This window comes from Eucyclogobius newberryi, unplaced genomic scaffold (genome assembly GCF_026437365.1).
Source record: "Eucyclogobius newberryi isolate DKJ021-1_F unplaced genomic scaffold, fEucNew1.0.hap1 SCAF_6, whole genome shotgun sequence".
NCBI classification, from domain to species: domain Eukaryota; kingdom Metazoa; phylum Chordata; class Actinopteri; order Gobiiformes; family Gobiidae; genus Eucyclogobius; species Eucyclogobius newberryi.
The window spans coordinates 17,727,423-17,754,985 of NW_027316278.1; the positions used below are offsets into that span (position 1 = coordinate 17,727,423).

Consider the following 27,563-nt stretch of genomic DNA (forward strand, 5'->3'; position numbering starts at 1 on the left):
AATCACCACATTTCACTTCTCCTGTTCCCTCCCTCCCTCTCTCCGCAATTCTACCTCTAAAACTCAACCACTGCTGCACTGTTGATGTGGCCAATTCCTGTCTCTCCACATCTCATCTTTGGCTACTACTTTGCTCCTGTGGGGTTCTCCCTCTGCCCCAGGCCATGTTGGGTAAAGTGTCCACAGAGACGGCCAGGAAGAAGGACGTAAAGGAGGTGCAGAGCCGCCATCGACTCATCCTCATGGGACGAAAGATCTATGAGTTCTACAACGCACCCATAGTCAAATTCTGGTTTCATACGGTCAGTGTTATCACCCCAATGGCTCTTTTCAGTTAATCATTAGCTCTTATATTATGTTTGTAAGCACAAAATGTATAGCCTCTAAAGAAAAAAATATATATCTAAAGTTATGTATTTCAATTACATTGTGTCTTTGTGAGCCCATTAATTAATATACATAGAATACATGGTACAATTTTAGTTACTGATAGGTGTTCGCACTCATAGTAATTAATCCCCCCATTTAGTCAGAGGAACCTTCCAGTTCCCCTTGCTTGTGTTCACATAGCAACAGTACTGGTAGTTACCTGTGCTTGTAAACGTTGTCAGTGGCTATAAACGGCTCTGACTGGCTTTAACAAAGCCACTCTCACCAGAAAAAAACCAAAGTGTGGCTCCAATCCCTAATTTCTACTCTGTGTGAACACGTGCATTCAATGGGGACTGGTGATTTAAAAAATAAAATACAGTGGGAAAAAACAACATAAAGACACATATCTTCTTTAAGAAGATTATTTACCATGATTATTATTATGGAAATTTGTTGAAGCATGTGTTTTGAGTGTATGTATATTCACCGACAATGCACAAAAACATTAAAGTTATATAAAAAAATATGTTGTGACAGGTTTTAGCAAAAATGTTAGTTTCTGGACAGGTTGATGAGAGTATCATAAATAAATCCTCGCCTGTCCTGTCTGTGTTTACCCTGAGGAGAACACATGGCCCTTTGCATCTGTTGGTACAACTCTAGATCCATTTTTTTTGTGTGTATCATAAACTTGTACGTGTAATATTTGATATAAAATGATCTTTTGTTTGCCTGCCTTGTATTGGGTTGCTTCAATTTGCGTGCTTAGAGAATCATCTTGTTTGATCACCGGCAGGGATTTTTCAGTTTGTTTATGCTGAGAAAATATTTTCTCTGGTTTTGTTTCATCACCTCTCATGCTATTTACTGTTCCCCTCCTGCTCCTTATTCTTTGAGCCCTGGAGTTTAAAGGGAAATGTTCGACTGTGAATTTCATTATTGAGCTCTCTGAATACAGTGGGGAATTTCTCCGGGTGAAAATGTGCATTTTACCTCATTAGCAGATTAGCATTTATTTGCTGTACACTGTTATAGTTCAGCGGCACTGTTAGTGTAGGATTAGATATGTGTGTACCCCTCCTCCTTTGTGCTGTGGAGGTCATTTCTTTGGTAGAATCATTTAGCCATCTGTTCTATTATTTACTGTGTTCTTTTAATAAGACGAGTGTTTGAAGATTTTAGTATGTAAGGAGTACTTCTGCCTTTATGCCTGTCCATAATCATAAATCAAATTGAAAGACAATTGACCATACTGAATATAATCATTACAAACATGCACAACATGTAAAGTGCCAGAGGTTTATAAATCATGCTTGATATACCTGACCTGGGCATTAATGCGATGCATAGATTGTTCAGGCTTTCTCTCTTTTATTTAATCACATACAAGTTTCAATTTAATTAGATTTGTACCAAGGTGAAATGTACAAAAGACTGCTGACATTTATGTTAAGATGAAGCCAGGCTTCAGATTTAAATACGTATTCAAATTAGATTAAATATATAATCCTTATTTGTCCATTTGAATTCATAAAGAAAGATTATTTTAATATATATTGTAAAAATAAAACATTTATTCCAGTTTTTCTATTAACAATGTTTCAAGGTCCTTAAATGTATTAACTTGAAAATACTAATGGTTTGACTGAATGTTTGTTATAACAAAATTCTACTAATAAACGCCTCTTTAGATAAGAGGAAAAAACCTGAGAGCCAGGTTCCATCCAGATGTGTATCTGAAATACAGATTACGGTTTGCATCAAAAATGGCAACATAAAAATATTGAAAGGATTAATGCAACTTGCTACACACTTGGGGGCAGATTTTGCAGTATTACTCTAATGGCACATCATTTTCTTTTGTGGATAGCGTACACTATAAGCTTAAAGGCATCTAACAAAGCTTACTTTCCTCTTTGTGCACTGCAGTTGGCGTATGTGGGCTACCTAATGCTGTTCAACTATATAGTCCTGGTTAAAATGGATCTGTGGCCATCCCCTCAGGAGTGGTTCGTCATTGCTTACATCTTCACCAACGGCATTGAGAAAATGAGAGAGGTACAGTAAAGCCTTGTGCAAGGCATACATACAATAATCAATACTTCACCATCAGATTGTAAATCATGTGCAAATCAGAAATGGGCCATAGTGTTTATGTTGTGAAGCAGCGGAATAAATTGTGTATTGGTGGGATCTGTTCTGTGGACGCCAAATAAATTAGATTTGGCAGTCGGATTGAGGCAAAAAAGACAAAAATGTGTTCCAAAAGCATAAATATAGAAACTGGTATTTTTTGTACGGCATGTGTATCAAAGCCATTAATCATAGTGTCAGGGGCATTTTTAGCTGCACAACAATGCTGTCTGTAATATCCACTAGAAAATGTGAACTCATACTGCCCTCTAATGGGAGACTTGAAATATTGTCACTCGTACTGTGTATTTTATGATTGACATCTCTCTCTCTCTGTATTACTCCGACCCTATTGCAGATTTTGATGTCTGAGCCTGGGAAGTTGTTGCAGAAAGTGAAGGTGTGGTTACAGGAGTATTGGAATATCACAGACCTTATGGCCATCCTCATATTCTCGGTCGGGATGGTCCTAAGACTTCAGGAGCCACCTTTCATGAGCTACGGCCGCGTCATCTACTGTGTCAACATCATCTACTGGTACATCCGCCTGCTCGACATATTCGGGGTCAACAAATACCTGGGTCCTTATGTCATGATGATTGGAAAGATGGTGAGAAATGTGTTTTTTCAATTTTCTATTCTATTTTCATATTGCGCTTGGTTATTATAATTGTGTTGTTGTTATTGTTAATATAGTGTTAATAACTATATCCATGATCAATTAATTTGGCTAAGGCTAGCTGTTGTAAAAGGTTATTTTTACTAAATTAAATCCATGTTAAAGTGCACTACATCTACAAAACATGAAGGGCACATGAGGGATCAAAAGCCCTAACTCTGTCTTTTGCCTGTCTTTGAGATAGACAATCATTCTACTTTGATATGTAAATCAGCTGTTAATTAGTGCTGGGAAGGATTTCGATTAACATCTAGTGAGTCAGGCAATTACATGAGGCCAGCATCATGACGTGGCCCTCTTGGTTCAAGATATGAAAAAGTACCAGCAAGTCGAATGAAAATAATAATAATGATTGAGTACCCTGGTGAGCCCACCCCTCCTACTTTGTCCCAGACCCCCGTGCATTTGATGGAAAGTAGAATTACTCACGAGGTTGTTATATTTATTTCCATTCATATTTCTTTGAACTAAAAGTAACCAGGTAAACCATTGAGAACTAAGATGTCTGTGTAGTCCCTCATTGAGAACACATTTTCATTTACAATGGAGATCTGGCAGTGGTTGTAAATTGTGCATTTACATTGTTTGTCCACTTGTTTTATTTCTGTTTGTCTTGTTCTGTCTTATTTTTGCTCACCCTCCTTATTCTGTCAGATGATTGACATGATGTACTTCGTGATCATAATGCTGGTGGTGCTCATGAGCTTTGGTGTGGCACGCCAAGCCATCCTCAACCCAAATGAAGATCCATCCTGGATGCTGGCGAGGAACATCTTCTTTATGCCTTATTGGATGATCTATGGTGAAGTGTTTGCTGACGAGATTGACCGTAAGTTCGACCAAGAATTGTTAAAGCCAATCATACTGAAAGACAATCATTGAGAATATTGTTTTCATATTTTAACATATGAGTAAACAGATCCACATGGAGTTCTTTTATTTGCAGTATATATTGAGTAAATCCTTATTTTATGTATTTGTTCGAATCAAGTGTCTGTTGTTATTATGTACAGCAGTATAAACATTATCTTAATGTGCACACTGCGAGGAGGGGCCCAAAGAGAAGAGATCTGAAATAATGTTTTCATTCTTTGTTTCAGATATGCATAGTAGGAAGTTTCAGCAAAGGCAGAATGAAAAAGTCTGGTCTGGTCTGGCCATAAATAACATGCGAACTCATGGAGGCTGGCGTAGTAGTGGCCCATCCCACTTTCCCCAGAGCAGTCATACCCCCAGTAAATCATTAACTATCTTAGCGCTGAGATTAACTGCATCCACAACCCCCATCTCTCCTTCCTCATGACCTTGTCATGCCCACTGTTAACACGGAGGCTACTTGAGACCCAAGTGTGCATGCGGCTTCATTTGACTAAATCCAAGGATAAAGTTGCTCTCCCTCGTTTGGTATCTTGGGTCAGCTGCTGCAGTTTAAACTTTCAAAATACATAAGATAGTAGCTGTATTCTATTTCACATTTTTGTTTGAGAATATCAGTAGCCTGACTGAAGAAAAAGCAACTTTACCCTAGTCAGTTTAGACATTGTTTGGTAAATGGCACTGTAAACATGGCGGCAGCATTTTTCAAATGTATTAACTTGATGTCCTCATTTTGTACCTCAAACAAAGATAACCTTCATTTGGAGAAATGGCTGAGCCATGTGGACAATGTTTCATAAATCTATCACCATCCCCTTGATACTGGTCAGACTGTCACGGTATGCACAAGATATCTAGACATGAAGCAACATGAACATGCAAAAACATGCTGTACTGCCACATTCATCAGGTGAAAGTTGTTTTTTCATGTGGTTCAGTTGTCAGAGTTTTATCTTTTAAAAATTATGTTAACAGAAAAATTATTTCAGTTCTCTTTCCTTGGGCTGCATTGTGTGAAAAATTGAAAAATGTGCATGAAATGATTGCATTTAAAAGGCAAACAAACCAAGAAAAATATAAAATGTCCTTCACTAAGCTTCAGCAACTGAACCATCACAGATGGAAAAAACATACGACATATGCTAATGACATTTCACATGACTCCACCATGGCTGAACTTGGCTTTGGTACAAATTAGTGTTGATATATTTAAAACATCAGAGATGTGTTTAAATATATTGGAAACACAACTACGGATGAATGTGTTTTTGTTGTAAATTATATTTTCTCATTCATTAAAAACGAAAGTGGCTACAGTAACTATAGCCATTTTTAAAAGAAGCATAGAAAAAATGCTTCTTCTTTGTTTGCTGATTTTGCTGATTCCTTTTTCCCCCTCTTACTCTCTGTATTGTTTGTCTATTGAGTTGTTTAAGTGGCATTTTGAATTTTGTTTTGTTTTTTGTGTAATGATGTGTGGCATATCACTCATTGTTGTGCAATATTTTATCATTTATTTTATAGGGGTAAACTTGTTTAGCTTTGTACCCGCTGATAACCTGTGTATATTTTCTGTGTGTGGTAAAACAGCGCCCTGTGGGCAGAATGTCACGACTGGGGATGGGGTGGTGGTGACACTGCCTCCTTGTAAGACAGGTGCCTGGATTATCCCTGCTATTATGGCTTGTTATCTTTTGGTAGCCAACATACTACTGGTCAACCTTCTCATAGCAGTGTTCAAGTATGTCATTTCTTTTTATGTAGAATTGTAGTTATTGCTGTTTAACAGATACATTAATCTGTCTTGATGTTGTTGTAGTAACACATTCTTTGAGGTGAAGTCCATCTCTAATCAGGTGTGGAAGTTCCAGAGATACCAGCTAATCATGACCTTTCATGAACGTCCAGTGCTTCCTCCACCCCTCATCATCTTCAGCCACATCACCATGGTTCTCAAGCATTTGTGCTGTCGCTGGCGCAAGCCCGACGATGATGAGAGGGATTATGGATTGAGTGAGTCTGTTCTTGATTTTTGTATATGTATCACACATTAGACAACCCATGTTAGTCTATAAAATACAAATTGTATAATTTTGTGGCATTATTATTGAACACTTTATTAAATATTATTACCCTCAGAGCTTTTCATCACTGAGGACGAGCTGAAGAAAGTACATGACTTTGAAGAGCAGTGCATCGAGGAGTATTTCAGAGAGAAGGACGACCACTTTCACTCCTCAAATGATGAACGCATCAGAGTCACCTCCGAGAGGTGTGCTTTTCAAAACCTTGTATTCACGCATTGTTTCTTTGCAATGTTACTCTTTGTTTGATTCTATTTTGTGCCTTGTTAGAGTGGAGAATATGGCAATGCGTCTGGAGGAAGTTAATGAAAGGGAACACTTCATGAAAGCCTCACTACAGACTGTGGACATCCGTCTTGCTCAGATGGAAGACTTGATTGGACGCATCACTGTAGCTCTAGAGAGAGTGACAGGTGTAGAGCGTGGGGAGGTGAATAAAGCTCGCTCCCGGACTTCCTCTGACTGCACGGACTCTGCGTACATGCTGCGCCAGGTTGAGTGCCCGGACCCTTCATACATTCTACGTCAAAGCAGCTTCAACAGTACAGAGGGCAACGCCTACCGACTACCAGAGGAGCTGGAGGGAGCTGTGGGCTCCATGTCCCCCCCCTCTCCCACCACCATTTCCACTCGTGTCAGGAGTCACTCTTTCTATGTGGGAGGGACCCGTGCAGTGGAGCGCCCTAGTGGAGCAGAGCGGGGTGAGCGTTTTTTTAAAGAGCGCTCCTTCAGTCTCCATCGTGCCAACAGCTCACAGTCAGTGTCTTCAGCCGCCGCCCCCAAGGAGTCTAAGCCCCTCCCACTGGCCACACTGGCAGTCTCCCAGCAGCACCGTCCATCTTCATGCATAGACATTTATGTGTCCACATCTGAGGAGGTGGGGCCTACAGAGGTCTTCCTTGATCCTCTTCGTGTGGTCCCACCTCTCTATAGGGGCCTGTCACTGCAGTCGGATACAGTGGAGATGGTGCTGCCAGGAGGCCGGGACTTCAGCAGTGCTACAACCAGCGGATTGGGCGACAGGCCTTCGGAGGGCGGCACTGGCTGCACTGGGACAGGAGCCATGTATGATAGTGCAGCAGCAGATCTGTCCCTGTGCTCGGCACACCTCTTACCAGACACAAGCTTACCTCCCTGGGACACAGACCCGTCACCCCCGCCCTCTGCTGGGCTGCTGGAGCGCTCCAAGAGCAGCCGCTACCTCTCAACTGTTGGCACAGCGTTCCTGGATGAGCCCCCTCTAGTTAAATCTCACAGTCTAATGTTCACACCACGAGGCTGCTATGGCGGGCTGGGGCCGGGCGTCCAAGTCAAAGCTGCAGAGTACACCAGCATCACTGACTGCATTGACACGCGTTATGTGTCAGCCCCGTACACTCCTATAGAGCGCGCCAACTCTCCTGGAGCCTCCACCTCTTTCCCTTTTGATAAGCCACCAGAGATTGTTGCATCTCACCCTGAGAGAGAGGCCGAGCTCAGCCACACAGAATCAGACCCTGAGGACCCGGATGAGCTGATCCTGGCCCCAGGCGCACCTCGTGTGGGCTTTAGTGGACCGAGTGGGGCCCCCCTCTGCACCCCCTCCAGGCTGGAGCGGGCCAATAGCTGCTCCTCAGATGACTCCCATCCTTCGCTCACACTGGCTCCTCCGCACAGGAAGAGCCTGTCAGTGAGTGAACGGATGGAGAGGGGCCCAGCTCTGGGGGCAGACAGGGGGGCTATGGTCGGGCCTGTGCCTGAGGGCCGGGGTCTGGCGGGATCCAGAAACCCTTTCCTCAGGAGCAAGCCTGGCTCTCGGCCTGAAGCAGCTAAGACTGACAGCCTCTCCATGAGGAAGCTGGCTCATCCCTCAACCTTCCGCAGCTTTGATAGACAGAACTACACATGACACGATGTGAGGGGGCCACGGAGGACAAGTCCGTAAGTACTAGTTACCACAGGGAAATGTTGCCTGTAAACTACTCTTCTATTGTGAAAGAGGCCTAGAGTAAAACCCTGCACCAGGAGCTGTTAATAGAAGAGTCAAGCTCCTGCTGTTCTAAAAAACAAAGAGCTATGAATCTAGACTAGTCTGTACCTCCTCTTGTAGCTAAAACACTCTCAGTGGTGTCATGGCAATGGAAGGTGTTCCTGTACTGTGTCTTCCTTTCACCACTTTTACACAAAGTAGACATTTGTCCCTCATAAATAACCTTTTGTTTCACTTCAAACACAGCTGTTTCTTCTTGATTCTATATGGTAGAGAAATATGATCCCTGCACTGTCTTGTTTGGTAAACATCTCTGATCACAAACTTACAACAACTTACCTCGGGACATGTAATACACATTTTAAAAATTCATATTGTTCGTTGTCAACAGTTTTCTCACTTATACTGTTTTGATCAACTTAGTTGAGGGTGTTGGGTACTTGAGGTCCAGTGCAAAAACTACTGTTTTATCATGTTAGTAAGCACCTGAAATAAATTCTTAGTTGCAGGCATGTACTTTGTCTACTACTTGACCTATACATGCATTTTAAAATATATACATTGGGATGCACATATCATGATATATAGTGCAATTGTTAGAAAAGAACACTAGAGGGAACCATAGTCATAACAAAATGATCCCTGATGACCTTAAAGTGAACCTGCTTTAGACCCCAAAATCATAGTCGTATAGTTCAGCCTCTTTACAGTCATTTATTGAACACCTACACATCAAGCATCCGTCCGACATATGTTTTGGGTATTTACAATTGTGAATAAAATTAGACTCTAGAAGAATTTTAAAAACTCATGTTAGGCTCATCCCCTTTCTAATTGGATAATAATTTAAATACCAAAACACCAAATGGAAACACCAACAATATGGCCATTGTACCCTATGTTTTTGTAAGAATAAATCTACATTACAATTGTTAATATTTTACCTTGTATTTGGGGACAAAGGAAGGTCATGTTTACATATCCAACCTTCAACAAATGCAGTTTATTATAGAACCCACATATTCAACCACATGATGCACAAATCAAAAGAGAACAACAAAAATTTAAACACAGACATGTGCGTGATTAAATAAAATAATAATAATACAGCATTGTAAAGCAATGCCCTTTGCCAGCTTTGTAAAAACACATTTACAAACCTTGGAAAGTATTACTTTTATTTAATGCATCGGTCATTCAGTTGACTCATGTTGTATTTATTTTCAGATTGATTTTGATGATTATTTTATTTTTAAAAAATGCCTGTTCAATCTATGAAATGGATATGTATATCTTCTCAGTAATATTTTTGTCAATAATAAGTATTTTCTAATTACTCTTTTAGATTTAATAAAATATTATCACATACATGCACTAAATACTGATGTATTATATTATTTATTACATTTAATATTGTTGAATTTACTGTACATTTTAATCATATTTAAATTACTTTTTATTGTATGTTTTATCTGAGATTTTTCTAATGTATGGTTGTCACGGCAGGACTATGCCAATATACCAAACAAAGGGTGCCTTCTGGGCATGGATGGTGTATGTAGTTATGAAGCTCTTTGAAATTTACATTTTTTTCCCTTTCCCTGGTTTTACGCTCATTCACTCATTACATACTTTGTACAAGAGTATGTATAATTGTCTTTTTTAAATACATTGGATGTACAGAAGGGGGTTTAGTGCAATTACTGGATTGTAATATATGCCTGTATAATTATAATATAATTGTACCAAAAATTCTAAGATAATTTACTCACTAAAATATTTGCTGGAATAAAATGTTTGCACATAGAAAATGCAGATCATCTGCATATTTATTAAAAAATAATAGTCCCAAGTTTATTCTGTCCGACAATCCAAAAGCTTAAGCATGTTAAGTTGACAGTTTGTTCTTTGCTTTGATCAGACGTAAAAGAGCACAGAGTTTATGGAGCGGTTGACCCAAGTTCATACTCAGGGACAACATTACCTATTGATGCACGAGGGAGCAGAAAAGGGACCGGCAGTTTACCAGTAATATCACTGTGCTTTAAGAGTCTAGCCACATTGTTTGTGGGATTGTGGGATTGTGTGAAGTATCCGGTGTATTGGTTTTATAGCAATAGAATATTTAACAATTAAGTTGTGTGAAAAAATACAAAATTCTTCAAAATGTGTTTAAAGTCACCATGTTGAACACGTTGACCCGCTCAAAAGATAGAATGATCTGTTTTGAATTGTTAAACACAGTCAAACATTTTGTGGGATCTACACAGCTATCACTGAGGGAGAAACTGATTGGACAAAGAGATGTCCTTATATATATAAGATTATAATTATTTTTTTCAGCAACACATTTAAATTATTGTGTGATGATTTACATATCTGTCCTGCCTCAATACTCTTTTTAACTCTTTTTATTTATCCATGCTTAAAACTAGCCCAACATGAAGCTTTTTGATCAGTGATCAATCCGCTGTGTAGTATTTTCATTATAGTTTATTTTTCAATACCATCCATGACCAACATTTTACATTATTGATGAGCATTGCCAGCATGGGAACACTTTTGCAACGGGAAATTTGCAGATTTTGCTCCCTCTTATACATATCCGGGACAAAAAATTTCACGCACACGTTTTTCTGCAATAATAGCTGATTAAGTGCTTTTTACAACTAAAAGGGAAGATAACTCCTTTGACAGATCTTACTTTTGTTAATGTTACTTAAATGCATGTGGTTCTTCCACTCAGCGTGTACAGAGGTGACCTGCAAAGAGACTGAGAGAGAGAGATTGATTTTGAGTGCGTACCAATCAAAGTAGTGAGTATTTGGATGCAAATACAAACCCTGTATTGTTTAGTGTGTATAGGATCATGTCTGGCATGCATTGTTAAATAAACAATTCCATAGATTGGTAAACAGTGTCTCATGCCTGCTTTACTTACCCATGTATTGTCAAGTTATTCAAATGAAAATGTATAAAATATATTTGAAACACCAGAATCCGATGAATGGTGTCAAAACATACTTTGCAATCAATCCGTACATCCCTAAAAGCAACTTAAGACAGTTTCATATTGATATCTCAAACTTTATTATTTTTAAAAATTCTCCTGCAGTGGTTTGTCTTAAAGGTACATTATGTAACTTTTGGGGTGAGGCTCCACCCCCTGCTTGTCTTTGGGAATGTTTTTGCGGTGTCTGGAATGTTCCACAGTGTGGCTTTCTCCATCTATCTCCACGGAAACTTGCAGGTGTCACCACCAGGCATTACTTGTCTGATTTCAGTCGACCGCGCTCACAGCAAAAATTCTCAAGGTATTTTGAGCAATAAATACACCTGTAATTGAATAAGATAAGTTAATGTCATACAGTGAAAAATGTCATCAGTTGGCGGACCCACCCTCCAGAAAAGTCACATAATGCACCTTTAAGGCAAACCACTGCAGATGAGTTTTTTAAAATGAATATGTTTTGTGGTATAAATCTGAAACTTTCTTAAGTTGCTTTTAGGGATGTACAAATGATTGTAAAGTTTGTTTTGACACCATTCATCTGATTCTGGTCTCCATCTTTTGGTCAATACAAAACAGAAAGTGTTTCTTCTTTTGAATTGTTCAAATGTGGACTTCTGTGGCTTCAGAAGTATCAAATTAATTCAGAAAATGACATGATAATTTACCAAAAAATGTATAACACAAACACCTCATTAGGCCGCAGTTATTTTATTACTTGGTTACGGATTTTTAAATGAAATATATTGAACAGGCGGACGAAATAATATAATTTCAATTTCAAAAGATTTTTTTTTTGCCCAAAACGCACCACGGGAGGAGTAGGTGAGTAGATTTAGCGTGTTTTGCATTGGTAGAACTGACACTTCTAAGTGTGCACCCGTAGTCACAGCAAAACGTGCTGGAGAAAATTTGGTAAACGGGTTTAAAATGTGTATTTGCGATATAAGGAATTTGGCGCGGCGCGCAGCAGACAGGGAAACGGGCGCGCGCGTCTTCACATGCTCTCCCCGGGATGCGCTGGGACGGACCCGCTCCGTCACAGACTCCCGCAGGATTTTGGAGAAAAATTGCTTCACGCGCTCTTATCTTTTGACTTAATACCGCTTTTTTAAATTTAATTTAATGCTATTTTGCGTTGTCGGCAGTAAAAAAAAAAAAAAAAGATAATAATTAATTTTATTTATATTGTAGAAATCAATAATCTAAGTGCGGCGGATCCGTAAACCAAGTAATAAAATAACCGTGGCCCTACTCAAAAGTGTTAGCCATCTCAAACCAAATAGCTTGACCCTTAAATATGAATAATTGATAGAGCTACATTTCAAATTCTTGGTTCATATCTTTGACATAATACATAAGCTACCAAACTTTTTACAAAAGGTATTTTCAATATCCAGTTATCTGGATATTTCTAAAAAAATGTGTATAAAGTCAAAATTCTTGTCTTGTAATAATGAGGAATGTATATATATGACCAAATCAAAATGTTCTACAAGAATTAAAAATGTGGTTTGCACCTTATTTTAGTAGATCCGTACTTATTTCATAAATATTTCCCCACATAAATCTATGGATAAAAGTTAAAAAAAAAAAAACAGCTTTCTGTTTTTCGAAATGAAATTTGGTTGTGGTTAGATCTTTAGTTTTTCCGTTTTAAACCCATAGCCAAAATTACACAAAAATTACATTAAAAAATGTTCAATTCAGTTTGGTTTATTCCATATGATTATATAACATTATCAGCCAATTGATATTACTTGGGACTGGTGCACTTCTGGTCACAGATTCAATAATATTTCAATTCAAATCATTTTTGTAAAGCCCAAAATCAGTTGTTGCTGACAGCTTTTTTATTTTACCAACAGAACATTTCTATTTCTGATGCACAATGTGTTGTGTTGTTGTCCAGAAGGCCCATGATACATTTCTTGTGCTGTGGATTCTGTGTGGGGTTTGATATGATGATGATAAGCGTGTACGTCATTGATCCATGTCTCTATGGAAAGGATGATGGATTTGTCAGGGTGAGAATAATATTAATCAAAGCCGCGGTAGCGGCGATGATGGCTCTTGCCACCAGCGTGACCATGTTTTGATCGCGATTGCCCCGACACTGCATTCTCTTAGACTTTATTCTTTAGACCCACTTCTCCCTGTACCTCCGTTACCTAGCAACAGAGACTCACCGCTAATGCTGATGCTAACGCTAATGCTAAGACCACGGCACGAGAGGAAATGTTCCATCAAAATAAAAGAGGAAGAGGAAGTGAAGGCATTCATTGCGCCCCTGCTGGCCAATTGTGAAAATACACAATATCTGCAGTGCACTTTTTTTCATGGCGTCTCGAGGAGAATATAACCCATGAGTTTCAAACAAATCAGACAATGTTGAGTTTTTCACACAATGGATAGGGGGCGCTATAGAGTAAATTTGTTACATGATTTTAATCATTTTTAATCAGACCATAAAAACGCATTAGTGAGTGAAATATGAGCCCCTTAGATCAATTCCATTAGTGACTTGTCCTTGAAAAAACTGGAAATTAAGCCGTGTTACACGAAGACCATAAGGAATATCAATTTTTTTGTGAATATTTATTGATTTACAATGTCTTTAGAATTTAGTCTTTAGCAAAAAGTGTTGTTGTGAGCACGATTTTGACAAAAAAAAGTCAAAAATGGCAGTGCCACTTTTGATTCAACATGGCTGTCTTCCTGTTTATCATAGAGCGATGCTGCCAGGTGTGTTTTACTCGTCAGAGGTCAAAGGTCAAAGGTAGCTCTATCATTGTTCCAAGTTTCATTTGCCTTGGCCAAAGATTAAGAGTTTCATGTTTTTATGAACTAGTCGGCACTGTTGCGACGGGCGTTCTCGCAACCTCAATTTTATTGGAGTTCGGGCCGAGCCGATCGCGTCTATGTCCCATGTGTGACATTCATCAATGTTCAGGGGGTCAATAAAGCCAATAAATCTAATCTGGGGGCTTTTAGTAGTTTAAGTTTGGAAATGAATGGTGATGTGTTGTCATGAAGTTTGTTTATGGATATTTTCTGTTTACTTAGTTGATTTAACTGTATTGGAAAATAGACTAAGGTTATACCTGTGTTTGAGGAGGTTCATGAAGGCTCAGGGAGGTTGCTCCCCTCTCAATGTCTTAATACAGAATGTGATTTTTTGTATTTTGAACATTGGGGTTGAACTCAGTTGTGACCGAGGATTTGATTGACTTTCCACGATGCAGAAAGGGTGGTAATAATTGGGGGTAATGTGGAATATTGTTCTGTGCAGATTGATTGTCTTTAAAGGGGAGTGTAAGAGTGAGAGACGGCCACATGCTGTATGTGATATGTCAAGGTGGGATTATAGTTTAGGAGCCATTGTACTCAAACTGGTTTGAGATTTGCTGCACCTTGTTCGCTGTATTTGGATTTTTGAAGGGTTGACTGTTTAATTCTGACTTTTTTTGCCTTTCCAGTGGATTGCTTGATTTCAGAGTGAGCCCTGGGGTGGAAGAATGCAGATCATTAAAAATATCTAGTAAAAATAAATAAATAAATAAATAAAATATATATATATATATATATATATATATATATATATATATATATTATATTATATATATATATATATATATATATATATATATATTATATATATTATATATATATATATATATATATATATATATATATATATATATATATATATATATATATATATATATATATATATATATATATATATATATATATATATATATATATATATATATATATATATTTGTAGTGTCCAATGAGTGATAAGAGTAATCATGTGGTATTGTTAAGTAGTGAGATGAAGTTGAGATTGAAAAGGTCTTTGAGGTTGTTTGAGATGAGGATTCCTGGGTGTTTAATGGGATTAGATGTACATTTTTACATCCCTGATCTCAGCATCCCAGTTTAAATTTGACAGGGACAGACAGATTTTGGCCGGTTTATGGAGTAACCAGATACCTTATCAAAGTTCTCAAACAGTCTGGACTGGCGGGAGAGAGGGTGAAAGGTTGGTTATGTAGAATAGTATGTTGTCAGCGTATAATGATATGTTGTGGTGGTATGATATGGTTTAAAACAATTTGTTTTAATCATAGGAACTAGCAACCCAAATGTGAAGCTCAAATGAAAGTCATTATGCTTGTTTATTGGATAATTGACTGTTACCTTGCAACCATTCTGTAACACTGGCCAAAACTAATTTACATTTACAAATTTGATGAATAATGATAAATTACAAAACCTTTATTTTGCTAAATAAAGGTTAAAACGCAAAATGTGTTACTATTTGCATAAACTGTGTTTTTGGATAGACTTGTGTAGGCTATGGGTGTCGTAGATCGGAGTCCTTTGTAGGACCCAGTGCTACTTCCTGCTATTTGTATTCCCAACTTTTCTTCACAAACTGCCAAACTTGAATACCTGTAATATGCACAATCCCACATAACCCTAATACAACTGTGGTCAATTGTTACGGTAATTTATGAGTGAAAGGGAAACATTTCTTGGTATCTCTTTAGACCATCCAGAGTACACCGTTTCAACATGAAGAAATATCTAAAGCAGGCCAAGCTGTAGTTTCAAATGCAGAAGGATTTGCAGCAGAACTCTGAAACCTTCACATTTTAAATTACTGCAACATCAAGAACATCTGCATTTGTGCTTTTGATCGTGACAGTGTAACGCCATAAAAGTCAAGTGTAACTTCAAACACACTTGCAGAGAAGAGTGATGGACAGAGCACAGAGACTGGAGCCTCACAGTGACTGAGCTCAGGGGCACTTAAGGAGAGCGACTGGTGTTTTTGGACTTCATTTCTCATGTTTAGAAATGCATCTTTTATTCTTCTGAGAGTTTAGGAGGTAATATTACCCATTGAATGTATTCAATGCACGTGTAAGTTATGAATGCATTTTCAGGCTAATCAGTTTATCAGCATCATCTTGTCAGATTGTTATTCTGGACAGAGCTCTCCACCACGTGGCCTGAGTGTTCTTGAACAGCTGTCTTTACTCTTTGGGCTCTCAGTATCAGGACTGCAATCTGCCACTGCAGAGGATTTTTCACAGGACGTCATCAGTACAATGTACACCGTAGATCAGGGGACAGCCTCGGCACGTAAAGAGAACATTCAGTTCTGGTGTAACAGATCCATGGTGTAATCTCACATGTAGACGCGATTCCAAACACAATTCACTCACGATGAGGGGAAATGGTACAAATGTTCCGATCAAACTATTTGTGTTCTGAAGTAGCGGCTAACCTACTTTTAACCGGATATGTTTTCCAAGTAATTTAGGGGTCTGCTGCCACTTAGTGGCGGTGAGTTTCCAGGAGGGACGATGAGCAGTGAGTTCAAATGTGGGTGAGGCGGGGTGAGGGCTTTCCACGCGAGGATGCCACGGTTTAGAGAGCGATTTCAAACACAGGCTCAACCACAGGTTACACACTTTCAGTGACCCACATTACTCTGTACGTCTCTGTTCTATGTTATAAGAATGTTATAAACAACTGCACAGTTGTTTGTCTGGTAAGGACCGCCCACATGACTCGGACCCGCCCCCACATCAGTGCTTTTCTAGGAACTGCAGAACTGCACCATGAATGAACCACCCACCGAGCTGTTTAAGGCGCGTGTTCTATTTAAGCAGCCTCTGCACAAAAACATTTGGCTTTGTGTGTGTCAACGTCGATTCAATATTTAGTGCGCATGCACTTTACAAAGTTTAAAGATCGTGGAAACATTTCCACCAGTTTGTTATACTCTTCTCATGTGTTACGTCACAGGCTCACGCTTTAACTCATTTAGCTGCGTTTTCAGCAGTTCTTAAACTGTTCTGGGCTAAACTAGGAGATAGTATTGAGTATTGTTTACTGAACTGCTGCAATCCAGAGCGGTGTCAGGTGCAGTTCAAGTATAACCCGAGGACAGTCTTCTGTTAAGGCCACGCTGCAGTGTGGAAGTGTGAACCTTGTGCACATGCGTCATACAGGCTCGGTCCATTCACTTCTCTTTAAACTTGTATTAGTTTAGTAAACCTGTCAAAAGATTGGCGATTGATGTGTAAATAGTTCATTTTAGTTTGGATGCATTAAGTGCATGTGTCTTTATTTGAAAGAAGAGACATGACGCACATGTGTTTTCCTATTTCCTTCGAGTCTTTGAAGGCACCATATCCAGACCCGCCCAGTTTTCCCCATCGAGTTTTTGATTGGACGAGCTTTTGCCAAGGCAAAAGTAACAATCATTGTTCACGTTTGGTTCTAGCCAATGACAGAGCAGCTTTTTGATGACGACGTGGGATTCCGCGAAAGCGTTTCTTGGGATTTGGGAGAAGTGTCTCACAAATGAGGACAAACTGAGGCGCGCGGCAGACAGAAGACTCTGGCGCAGTGACGGGAGTGACTCAGTCACAACGACACAAACTGCGTTAGTGACATAAATAAGGTGGCTCAGGTCTTCAGGCTGTCTCTCCCGGAGGGTGTTTATTTACTCTCCTCACCTTAGCGGACCCGTCACATCGAAGACGACACGTGTGGAGCCGTAACCGCGTGTTTACCGTGAAGCCTCCTTTAGTGTGAAGCCTCCTTTAGTGTGAAGCCTCCTTTAGTGTGAAGCCTCCTTTACCGTGAAGCCTCCTTTAGTGTGAAGCCTCCTTTAGTGTGAAGCCTCCTTTAGTGTGAAGCCTCCTTTAGTGTGAAGCCTCCTTTAGTGTGGGCAGTAGCTTTACTGTTATAGCTGCTTCAATCTGTTTGTGTGACCGTGATGTCCGAGTTCTCCACAGACTGCGTGTCCTTCCGTCCAATGGGCTGCGCAGAGGACACGCTCAAGGAAAACCAAGAGAACCGGACTTTGTTGATGGTGGCAATGATTTTACTGGACTTGAAAAAGTGTAACCCCGTCGTGAAGGGCGCGTCCGGTGAGGTTTCGTCACTCGGCCTTACAGAGAGGAGAGAATGCCGAGTAAAGGCACCCAAACTGTCCCAGGCAAAGAGGAGCGAACCTCGGCACGAAACTCTGGAGAAGAGGCACAGCTGTCCCTTCCCCGGCTGTGCCAAAATGTATGGCAAGTCGTCCCACCTCAAAGCCCACTTAAGGGTCCACACTGGTAAGACACAAACACTCACAGAACACATGGAGTGTGTGGTGCACTGAAGCTCTGCTAACATGACCCATGAGATGTTTTCTTTACAAATGTCCAACGTGTGCATGCTGTGGGTGGCGCAATAACACATTATTGGCTCTCTCAGGACTTCAGCCTGAGTAACGTGCTCTTCAGCCCACGGCGCGTGCCTGACTCCACCATTAGAGCAGAGTTTTGTGCGTTTGCTTCATATTGAACCAATTTACACATTTGACCTAATTACGCTTAATGCACATTAATGCACATTAATGCGCATTAATGCACATTAATGCACATTAATGCGCATTAATGCACATTAATGCACATTAATGCGCATTAATGCACATTAATGCACAATGCGCATTAATGCACATGAATGCACATTAATGCACATTAATGCGCATTAATGCGCATTAATGCACATTAATGCGCATTAATGCACGTAGGGCCCCAGCCACGCACTGTTGCACACATCACTTATAGTCGAGTATCAGATCCAAATGTCAACGTGACATATTGGCTTCTGATTAACATCGGTCACTGCGACACGTTCTTGTCCGGGCATAACCTTGTAACAGCTTCCTCACACGTCACCGCTGCCACTTCCCCTCGCGACGGTTGTAAACACGAGCAGACACGTGGCTCAGTGGCGCACGTGGAGGGCTGGAAGGAGGAGGCTCGCCGTGGACTCAGACCAATCTCATGGTCTGTTTCTTAAAGCCCGAGTCAGTCATGACGAGTGCTTTCCCATGTGTATTTCTTTTTTCCAAGATAAAAAACATGTGCTCATACAGTGCAATGCCCATGAATGGATGCACAATGTCCTAATGTGGCTTATGGCTGCAGAGGTGTAATAGAGATTTGCTTTCATGTTTTCAGGTGAACGTCCATTTGAATGCACCTGGCCCAGCTGTGGTAAGAAGTTCTCCCGGTCAGATGAGCTGACCCGTCACTTCCGCACCCACACAGGAGAGAAGCGCTTCCATTGTCCCCTGTGCGACAAGTGCTTCATGAGGAGTGACCACCTGACCAAACACGCCCGCAGACACGAAGGCTTCCAACCCAGCATGCTCCAGGGTTCAGGAGTGGCGAAAAGTCGACGCAGCTCTGTGTCAGTGTGTTCCTGAGTCTGGAGACCGAAGCCCCACTCGACCTGAGTGAAGTGCATCATACACTTGTATACACTTAATCCACAGGCACATGAAGAGACAGGTTTACACAATGCACACCTCCTGGGTGTGTGCACTTGACTAACGTCCAGACTAGTCGAGCTTGACCACTATGAGTTTGTATGCATGACAAACATTGTGCACACAAACTCTAAATTCCTCCTCAACTTCCTTTACAGTTTGTGTGTATTCATTGTAAAAACACCATACTTCTTGTTCAGTTACATGTTACTAACATGTGCCATAAGGACATAAGTAATAGATCAATAATTTGGAATGGCTTTTTGAATTTTTTTTAGATAAATGCACTGAGAAAACTGATGTAATGGAAGCAGTTTGTCAGTGAAGCTCGTTGCATATTTGTACAGTCCCGTCCAGGTTCATGTAGAATAGTGTTATGTAAAGACCCAATAGATTACCAGAATACCTAATATACTAACAGATAGTCTAGATTAATTCTGTTCATTATATATATATATATATATATATATATATATATATATATATATATATATATATATATATATATTTGGCTAAAAGCATGTGGGTAGGTTTAATGAAGATGTGGTAACTTCATAATAATGGTAAATTATAGGGATTTATTCAAATGTTTACAGTGTGCTTGACTTTGACTAACAAAGCAGGGCTAAGAACACATTTTATAATTCTCAGTTGCTCTAGGAGTGTAAACCGGAGCGAGACAGTTTGTGCCTTTCTATGGGACCTGGAAATCTAGCTTATATAAACCTGTTATGCAGAAAGTTGTTACACAAAAAGACTGGTCTTAAACACCAATAGTGCCATTTATGAAGCGTCTACCATTAAAGCAGAGCATACTTGATCATTGTAGCTGTTCTTGCGCCCCCATGTGGTAACACAGGAGAACTTTATTATAGCCTATCTGAAACATTCTTTGTTTGCTTTCAAAATGACTGTAATCTATGTCTCTTATACATTTTGTCATGGAATATTTTGTGTTAAACAGATATTTAACATTCACAAATGTGGAATATAGTTTAATAAAGCATTTTATGGTTGAACTGACTTTTGAACATAGTGAAACTGTGATACATGTGTTGCTGGTTTCTTTCAGGTCAAAGTTCTTATTTTACTGAACTAAGGCTGCCAGCACAGAGTTCATATTATTGCAATATAATATTTTATCAGATTTATTTTATTTTGATGCAGATATTTGAATAATAAAACTATTTTCCTTTTAATGTTCTATCTTGTATTACTCTTATATTGACTATAATTATGTGTAACGATACTGTTATCACATGTTTTATAAACAGAAAATGGGCAGTTTACACATTATGGAGTAAGAAATAACTTTAAAAAGCACAGTTTAGACCAATGAAAAGGGAACAAACGGCAACACAAACTAAAGACAAATACATTTTTAGCAATGCATTTATTATGTTTCATACACTCTCAATTTTAATAATAACATTATTAAATGATTTAATAGTGGAAGAGGTTACATCACAGTTAAGTCAATAATATTATTAAAATGTTGAGAAACATGTGTAGTAACAACATAACTAAAAAGAAATAGATGGCAACATCTCAATAGTTAAGGCATTCTGCAAATGCAATTATTCAAAAATGAGTGCTTTAAGTCAGCCACATTTTGTTAAATTGCTAAACAACTGAAACAAACTGAATCTTCATCTGGACATTGTACCACTCTGTGCATGCATGTGCATACGTGTTTGATACGTGAGAACATTCTCCCACAAGAATCATTGTTAAAGAGGTAAACCTGGGAAGAGGGAAACATTGCCGGGGAGAACACAACAGTGGACTTTGGCCTTGTTAATATCATTTACTATTAGGTGACATAGTTTGTGCAACAATTCACTTTTCCGTTTGACACAGTATAGATTAGATAAGGTACTTTTATTGTTTTGCCTGAAAATGTGCAAAAAAGAACCAAAACAAAACATGGGCTTCCGAGTAACAGCATTCTCTCTTCTCTTATTCAGGTTGTGTCTTCGCCCCACTAACTTGTATATACGCATCCCTCACCATAGCAACAACTGTAGGCATGAGCAGAAAGAAAGTATGACATAAAGAGTGAAGATGATATGAAGTGTAATGGTCAAGCCTGTGCTACATTACAGATTGCGTGCCATTCTCTTTTTGTCCTCAAATGTTATCGCATACACTCAAACTAATACATATGATATAAAGAGTTAAATAAATACTAAAAAAAAGTTATGAGTGAGATATGCTTTCACTTAAGCCTCAGTTACAGTTCTATTCCCAAATAATAACAGCGGAAGGGTTTAAAACAGTGTTGTCCTGCCATAGGAGGAAACCCCACTCAAACACAATTAATGTAATATTATGATCTCTCTGTGTTTCTTGTCCCGCACTCAAACAAATGTTACAACTTAATCATTATTTTTTCATTGTCGTTATTATCATAGCACTGAACTGTTTTTACAATATTCTACTGACGCTCTGCTGCGGCTCCTCCAGCAACAGACCGAGTTATATTATGTATTTATGTGTCTATTCAAAGTGTGTGTTACTGCTTGTGGTTATGTCGCTTCGGGTTTGTAATTAGAGGTCGACCAATATGTTTGTTTTTGGAGTAGTTTTCAGACTCTCACAGATACTGGAGCGATATACAGTGTAACAGTGTACTTACTCGAGTAACAGTTGTGGTTCCTCTTCCCAATGACAAGTGACAAAAGCCCTATGTTGACAATATGGAATGGTTTGAACATTTGTGTTTCTCGCACCGCCCCGTCAGATATGATTCACTTTTTCTCATTTTTGTTTCTAACCCTTGAAAGTACCACATTTTGTCCCATTATTATTATTATTGTTATTGTTATTATTATTATTATTATTATTATTATTATTATTATTATCAACTTCAAAATCAAATGTTACCAGACAGTTACTCTTACTTGAGTCATCTCTTTGACCTCTACTTTGTGCTTTGACTAATACTATTTTGAAGTAGTCACTCTCACTTGAGTAACATTTTTGGCAACTCTACCCATAATGCAATGATGATTAGACTTAGCCTGATTGGCACAAACCCATATACGTATTGGTCCATCTCTAATCGTAATGATGTGAGTCTGTATTTATGTTAGTGTGGTGTCTGACATGGCTGTTACTGTATGTGGCAGGTGGTGGAGGAGGTGGCCTGACAGCACATGCACGTGGGGTTCACAGATTTGGGCGGGATCAGGTCTAAGTCCTCATCGTCCGGGATCTCATCGAGGCGGTAACCGTCTTTCAGCAGCTGGATGTTCAGATCCTGGTTGATTTGCTGGCGAGAAGAGCAAAACTGTATTTGAAATGACAACTATTGATTTCAAAAGGTATACTGTAACTTTTTTCTGGTGGAGGGTCCATCATCTGCTCTTCTCCATGGAGATGTTATCACTGTGCTTACAATATTTCACAGTACGGCATTATAAGTGCCTGGAGACAAAGAGGTGACGCTATCAGGCCACTTTAACGTTAAGGTTAAGGTTAAGGTGTACTTTTTTAATCCCTTGTGAATGAACTTAATCCTCAGCGCGTACAGCGCTCGCTTCTCCAGATTTTGAGTTCAACATGTTCAGGACCACTGTAGCTGGAGGTTTTTCCCTATTGTACATGGAAACTGGCGCCACCCACCCAGCCCACCTCCCAGATCCGGGGAGAAACATACAAACTCCGCACAGTGAGGCCCAATCCGGCCCGGGACTCAAACCAAGGACCTCCTTACTGTGAGGCATTCTAGCCACTCTGCCACCGTGCCTTTACAGGTCAGATCTATGAAGAGGTTTCACTGTAAAAATGCATTTGTATTGTAATGGTCCAGCTATAAGTGCAAGATGGATACGTTTAATGCCGTACTGTGGAACATGCAGGGCACACACGCTCTTCACATACGCTACATAGCATATGTTAAAAGCTCTTGTATTTTAATAATGATTTACTTTCTTTGCTGTATATTGCAAATGAAGTATGTATGACCTTGAAAAACATGCAATTTGTTCAAATCCAAAAAGTGAAGCAACTATAAAGCCAACAGGAACCACACTTAAAGAATAAAGAATAAAGAAAGGGGCATAAGAGCAACTACACCATTATGCAAATCTACAGTTTGATCGAATGTGAGTTGCTGTGGCGACCTCAGATTAAAAACGTCAGTGGGGAATTACACAATATTTGAGTTGGGTGAAAATTGCCAGCAAATGATTTCTATTGTTATATGTAGTTGAAGTTGTATCCATAATTATGGAAATGAGCTTTCATGGCTATAATCTGATACGAGCATATTTGCCCTTGGGCGTCATGTAACTGTACGCTGTCCTGTTAAATAAATAAATACTAATACAAGTAAAGATAATTATCAGATGAAATACATTATGCATATGTTGGGTTCAAGAGCAGTTATTGTATGCGTCCTGAATCGATCTAATACAATACTTACTTCAGCAGATGAGTACCCCGATGAGGAGTATCTTGACATGTCAAAATCATCATCACTGAAAAAGAAAATGCATGTTAGCAGTATTCAGTTATATTCAGTCTATCTGCACAGAATGCTTCTTATTACCTGTCTGTGTCTAAGGCCACCAAAGGCTTTTCATCTGGGCTCTGGTCTAAAGAAGAATATCCTTTATTTGGCACTACCAACCTGTGAAGGAGCAGAAATAACAGAAGATTATATCAGACCCAACCCAACTTCTCATTCACACCTCTAGTTGAGCAGGAACATGGCACATATTACATTAAAACAATCATGATTATTATTATTATTTGTTTATTTGGTCAGGACAGTGCATGTAGATTTATTTTAAATGTAAAAATAGTCAAATTTTTGCTTCGAAGTCTAAACTCTGCTCCAAACCACAAGCCTTTACTGGCACAGGATTGGCTGTGGACAATAGAAAAGACCCAAGGACATTGTTTAAAATTTAGACATTTGTTTTATTTATTGCTTTTTGCCCACCATCTAATAAAAGGGAACGATGAAGCTCCAGGGCATTTAAGGTATAAAACGTCTCAAACATTTTTTTTATTCAGGTTTTTATTTTTGCTTTACAGCGGATTCCAAAAAGTCCTTTTAACAGGAAGACTTGAATGATGTTAAAGGATTCTCTCTGGGCTGGAAGAGTACAACACGCCACTACTCTAACAATATTTTGGGTCGCAATAAATATTCCCAACACTGTAGAAAAAGAACAAGATTCAGTTGTAGTCATCTGAGTCCAGATGACTACATCTGAGTCTTTTTCTACAATGGAACACTCCTGGACGAATGAGGGATTACACCGACATATTCCCAACACGCCTCTGTCTCCTGTGTAGAAACACATATACTTGAGTATTTTGTGGATCGTATAATAAACGTCGACATTGGGCTGTTTCCTTTGAGGACACCCTCTAGCGGGTCAATATAGACTGAGTTGTGAGCCTTGGAGGGCCTGATTTGACCTTATGTTGAATAGCATTGCTTTATAGCAAGTCCCTAAATCTCAACTTTAGTGAAATGGGCTTCAGGTTTAAAAAAGGAATTGTGAAAACCCAGCAACAATCAATTGTACTCCAAAGCTTTCAGAAACTGTGTTTAATGCCACTGTAACGTGTAATTATGTTGAAGTTGTCTCAGTACATCCTGCATGGGCTAAAGGTGAATCAGCTCTTGACAGGAAAGCAGAGTTTCTCACCGTGTTCTGGCCATGACGTTGTTCTTCTTGGGCTGCTGGTTGACTGGACTTCCCACAGTGTTTGTGTTCTTCAGTGAACCCTTTCTCCCAAGTTCTCTCTGTTTCTCTACACAAGAGATCAAACTCGAGTTAGCCAAGTGAGGAAGACCAGTGGTGCCAGTTGTATTAGCCTTTTATGAAGCCTGGGGATATGGCTTTTTCCTTGTAATGATCAACCACAATTTAATTTATTTTTTCTTATCAAATACATATATGGCATTCAACTTTTAACATCATAAACAAGGCCTAATGAGTGCCATTTAACTCCAACGACAGTATTATGTTGTAAGTAAGCTGCAAGCCACTAGGGCTGTGCTCAATATATCAATAGTGTGATATATTGTGATGGACTTCTTGGCAATACGTGTATCGATACAGAGATGGGTATTGTGGTACTTTTAAACAACGTAAAGTCAGTAGAAATTGCCGCATTCTACACTTCTGAACTACAGACTGCTGCATCAAGGCCAAATCTGAGGAGCTGAACATGTGACTTCATCATAGGAAAATTGTTATTCTACTTAATCAAAACACAATTTTAGTAAACTTTTAACACCAGTTTTAAGGGATATCCATGAATCAGGAGGCGTATCGTATCAAGTTCCGTGTAACAGTATTTGTATCGTATTGTGGACTCTGTATCGGGATACGTATTGTATCGTGAGGTACTAGGCAATACTCAGCCCTACAAGCAACCCTTTCATTCATTGTTTTGTCTTGAGACACATTTACTGTCTGTCGATCAAAACTGGGAATGAGCGAGTTCATTTTATTTGATATTGGTGCAGATTTCAATATAAATGTTTTGAGCCTAAACAATACAGACTTTTATTCATTGCCATATACTTCCCAAACTACAATAAGATGGCACCGCTTGATTAAAAAGAGTTACAAAGTAGAACAAAAGTATTGTTCCTTTTTGACTCTGTCCAAGGTGCTGAAATAAGTTACAGATAGTTATAAGAGTCATAGAGAGAAGATCAACTCTAAATTAGTTTGATCAAAGACTTTGCCCCCCTTAACTAGGCTTTTGCTCATATGTGGAGTTTAAACATGTTTTTCTAACCTATTTTCATCTGCAGAGGGGAGGGCTTGTAGTTGATGGTGACAGGTTCACCCTCCCTGGGGTCCGAGTCTGCCTCTGAGGCGGTGGAGGAGGCTGGGTCCTGGAAGAATGGCATACAACGTGGCACACGCATTACAAAAACATAGCATTCATATTTTATGTAAGCTTTGGATTTTGGCTATGAGACACAGACCTGAACACATGCAATGAAAACGAACAGATAAACAATACTGAATAGCACAGAAACAGCCATGACAATTAGTTCGCTATCTCCGTGGTTCCCGCACAGTGCCTGAGTGTTAAGTGTGACGCTGGGACTAAGAAGATGCAGTCCTGCTCTGGCCCCCGCAAAGGCCACATCCAGCCTCCTTTCTCGGGTCATCTGTTCATCCATAATAACGGTCATATCTCAGTGCGGAGTTTATGACATCAAAGTCGAAATCCGCTGCGTAAGTCCAGGCCTTGATGCTGACGTGGAGGTGGAGGCGACAGACATGATGCAGCTCTACACAAACACCACTGATGCATCACTGGCCCGATCACAACTGTGCACACAAACAACCATTGACAAATCATGTCTCCACCAGCGCAAATGTAACGTGAGTAACGCCAGGCCAGAGGATGCGAAAACAGGCGATGACCGTGTCAAAATCACAGTTCGGAGCTGGACGCTAACGGACGTATCGCGAGGCCCTAGACACGGGATAAGATTCAAACTAACATCGGCCTAAACAAACGGCAGACTCGGTGTCAGATGGTCCACAGAAGCTCTGCTCACCAGCGGCTGCATCTCCTGCATCTCCGCATCCTGCACGACGCTGGGCACTTGGAATCTGTCTATTTCTTCCATCATTTTGGCGGTGGCTCCTCGACCAACCGACCACGAGACGCGTTACGGACGATCAGGAGGCTCGAGGTTTGGGTGGTAACTCTTCACTATGGGATTCAACTATGGAGCCTTCAGATTCATAACAGTCTCATCCAGGCAGTCGATGATGTGACCACAGTGCGCGGTGACGGCGACTCCCACTTCCGGGTAACGGGTCCCAAGCTGAGGTACGCGCCCCAGAGGTCCCACTTTATGTGTTTGTGATGTGACAATATGACATTTTATAGGACCAAACGCTAAAGACTGTGTGGAAGTCTTCTGGGACCAATAAACAGGACTATATGTAAGCTTTATTATGCTTCTACACATTAGCACGATGGGTCCAGTTAGGTTTGATATCAGATTTCCACATACATGTCATTACACTGTTATGTATCATACCATATAAACAATAGGGGAAATTATCAAATTATCAGTATTGTAA

General features: G+C 39.6%; 3 protein-coding genes across 16 annotated transcripts in view; 2 read left to right on the plus strand and 1 right to left on the minus strand.

Moving 5' to 3' along the window:
- Positions 1–8,912, plus strand: part of trpm3 (transient receptor potential cation channel, subfamily M, member 3) — a 105,009-nt gene extending 96,097 nt beyond the window's left edge. For 8 of the 14 annotated variants that reach the window (XM_072434154.1, XM_072434151.1, XM_072434153.1 and 5 more), the window contains 9 exons: positions 162–302; positions 2,302–2,430; positions 2,864–3,115; positions 3,839–4,013; positions 4,285–4,419; positions 5,651–5,801; positions 5,880–6,073; positions 6,200–6,332; positions 6,415–8,912. In XM_072434154.1, coding sequence (XP_072290255.1) covers positions 162–302; positions 2,302–2,430; positions 2,864–3,115; positions 3,839–4,013; positions 4,285–4,419; positions 5,651–5,801; positions 5,880–6,073; positions 6,200–6,332; positions 6,415–8,032 — 2,928 coding nt within the window. In that variant the 3' untranslated portion in view covers positions 8,033–8,912. The remainder of the gene's footprint in view (positions 1–161; positions 303–2,301; positions 2,431–2,863; positions 3,116–3,838; positions 4,014–4,284; positions 4,420–5,650; positions 5,802–5,879; positions 6,074–6,199; positions 6,333–6,414) is intronic. The other 6 variants (XM_072434157.1, XM_072434161.1, XM_072434160.1 and 3 more) reach the window with 1 other exon arrangement.
- Positions 8,913–17,876: 8,964 nt separating this feature from the next.
- klf9 (Kruppel like factor 9) lies at positions 17,877–20,675 on the plus strand. Its single transcript, XM_072433463.1, is given in 3 exon segments — positions 17,877–18,271; positions 19,166–19,409; positions 19,411–20,675. Coding segments are annotated over 3 exon segments (624 nt in total). The 5' UTR covers positions 17,877–17,928; the 3' UTR covers positions 19,448–20,675.
- Positions 20,676–20,852: 177 nt separating this feature from the next.
- Positions 20,853–27,294, minus strand: fam219ab (family with sequence similarity 219 member Ab). The gene is made up of 6 exons (XM_072433546.1): positions 27,029–27,294; positions 26,251–26,350; positions 25,146–25,251; positions 24,032–24,112; positions 23,906–23,960; positions 20,853–22,750 (listed from the first exon to the last, which is right to left on the minus strand). The coding sequence occupies exons 1-6, from the start codon at positions 27,101–27,103 to the stop codon at positions 22,592–22,594; spliced, it is 576 nt and encodes a 191-aa protein (XP_072289647.1). The 5' UTR covers positions 27,104–27,294; the 3' UTR covers positions 20,853–22,591.
- Positions 27,295–27,563: the final 269 nt, after the last annotated feature.

Coding starts and splice junctions, on each gene's coding strand:
- fam219ab (XM_072433546.1), bottom strand. CDS start 27,103: ATGATGGAAGAAATAGACAGATTCCAAGTGCCCAGCGTCGTGCAGGAT. Junction 24,113..25,145: donor AACGTCATGGCCAGAACACG/GTGAGAAACTCT, acceptor GCTCCTTCACAG/GTTGGTAGTGCCAAATAAAG. Junction 22,751..23,905: donor CGGGGTACTCATCTGCTGAA/GTAAGTATTGTA, acceptor TCTTCTCGCCAG/CAAATCAACCAGGATCTGAA.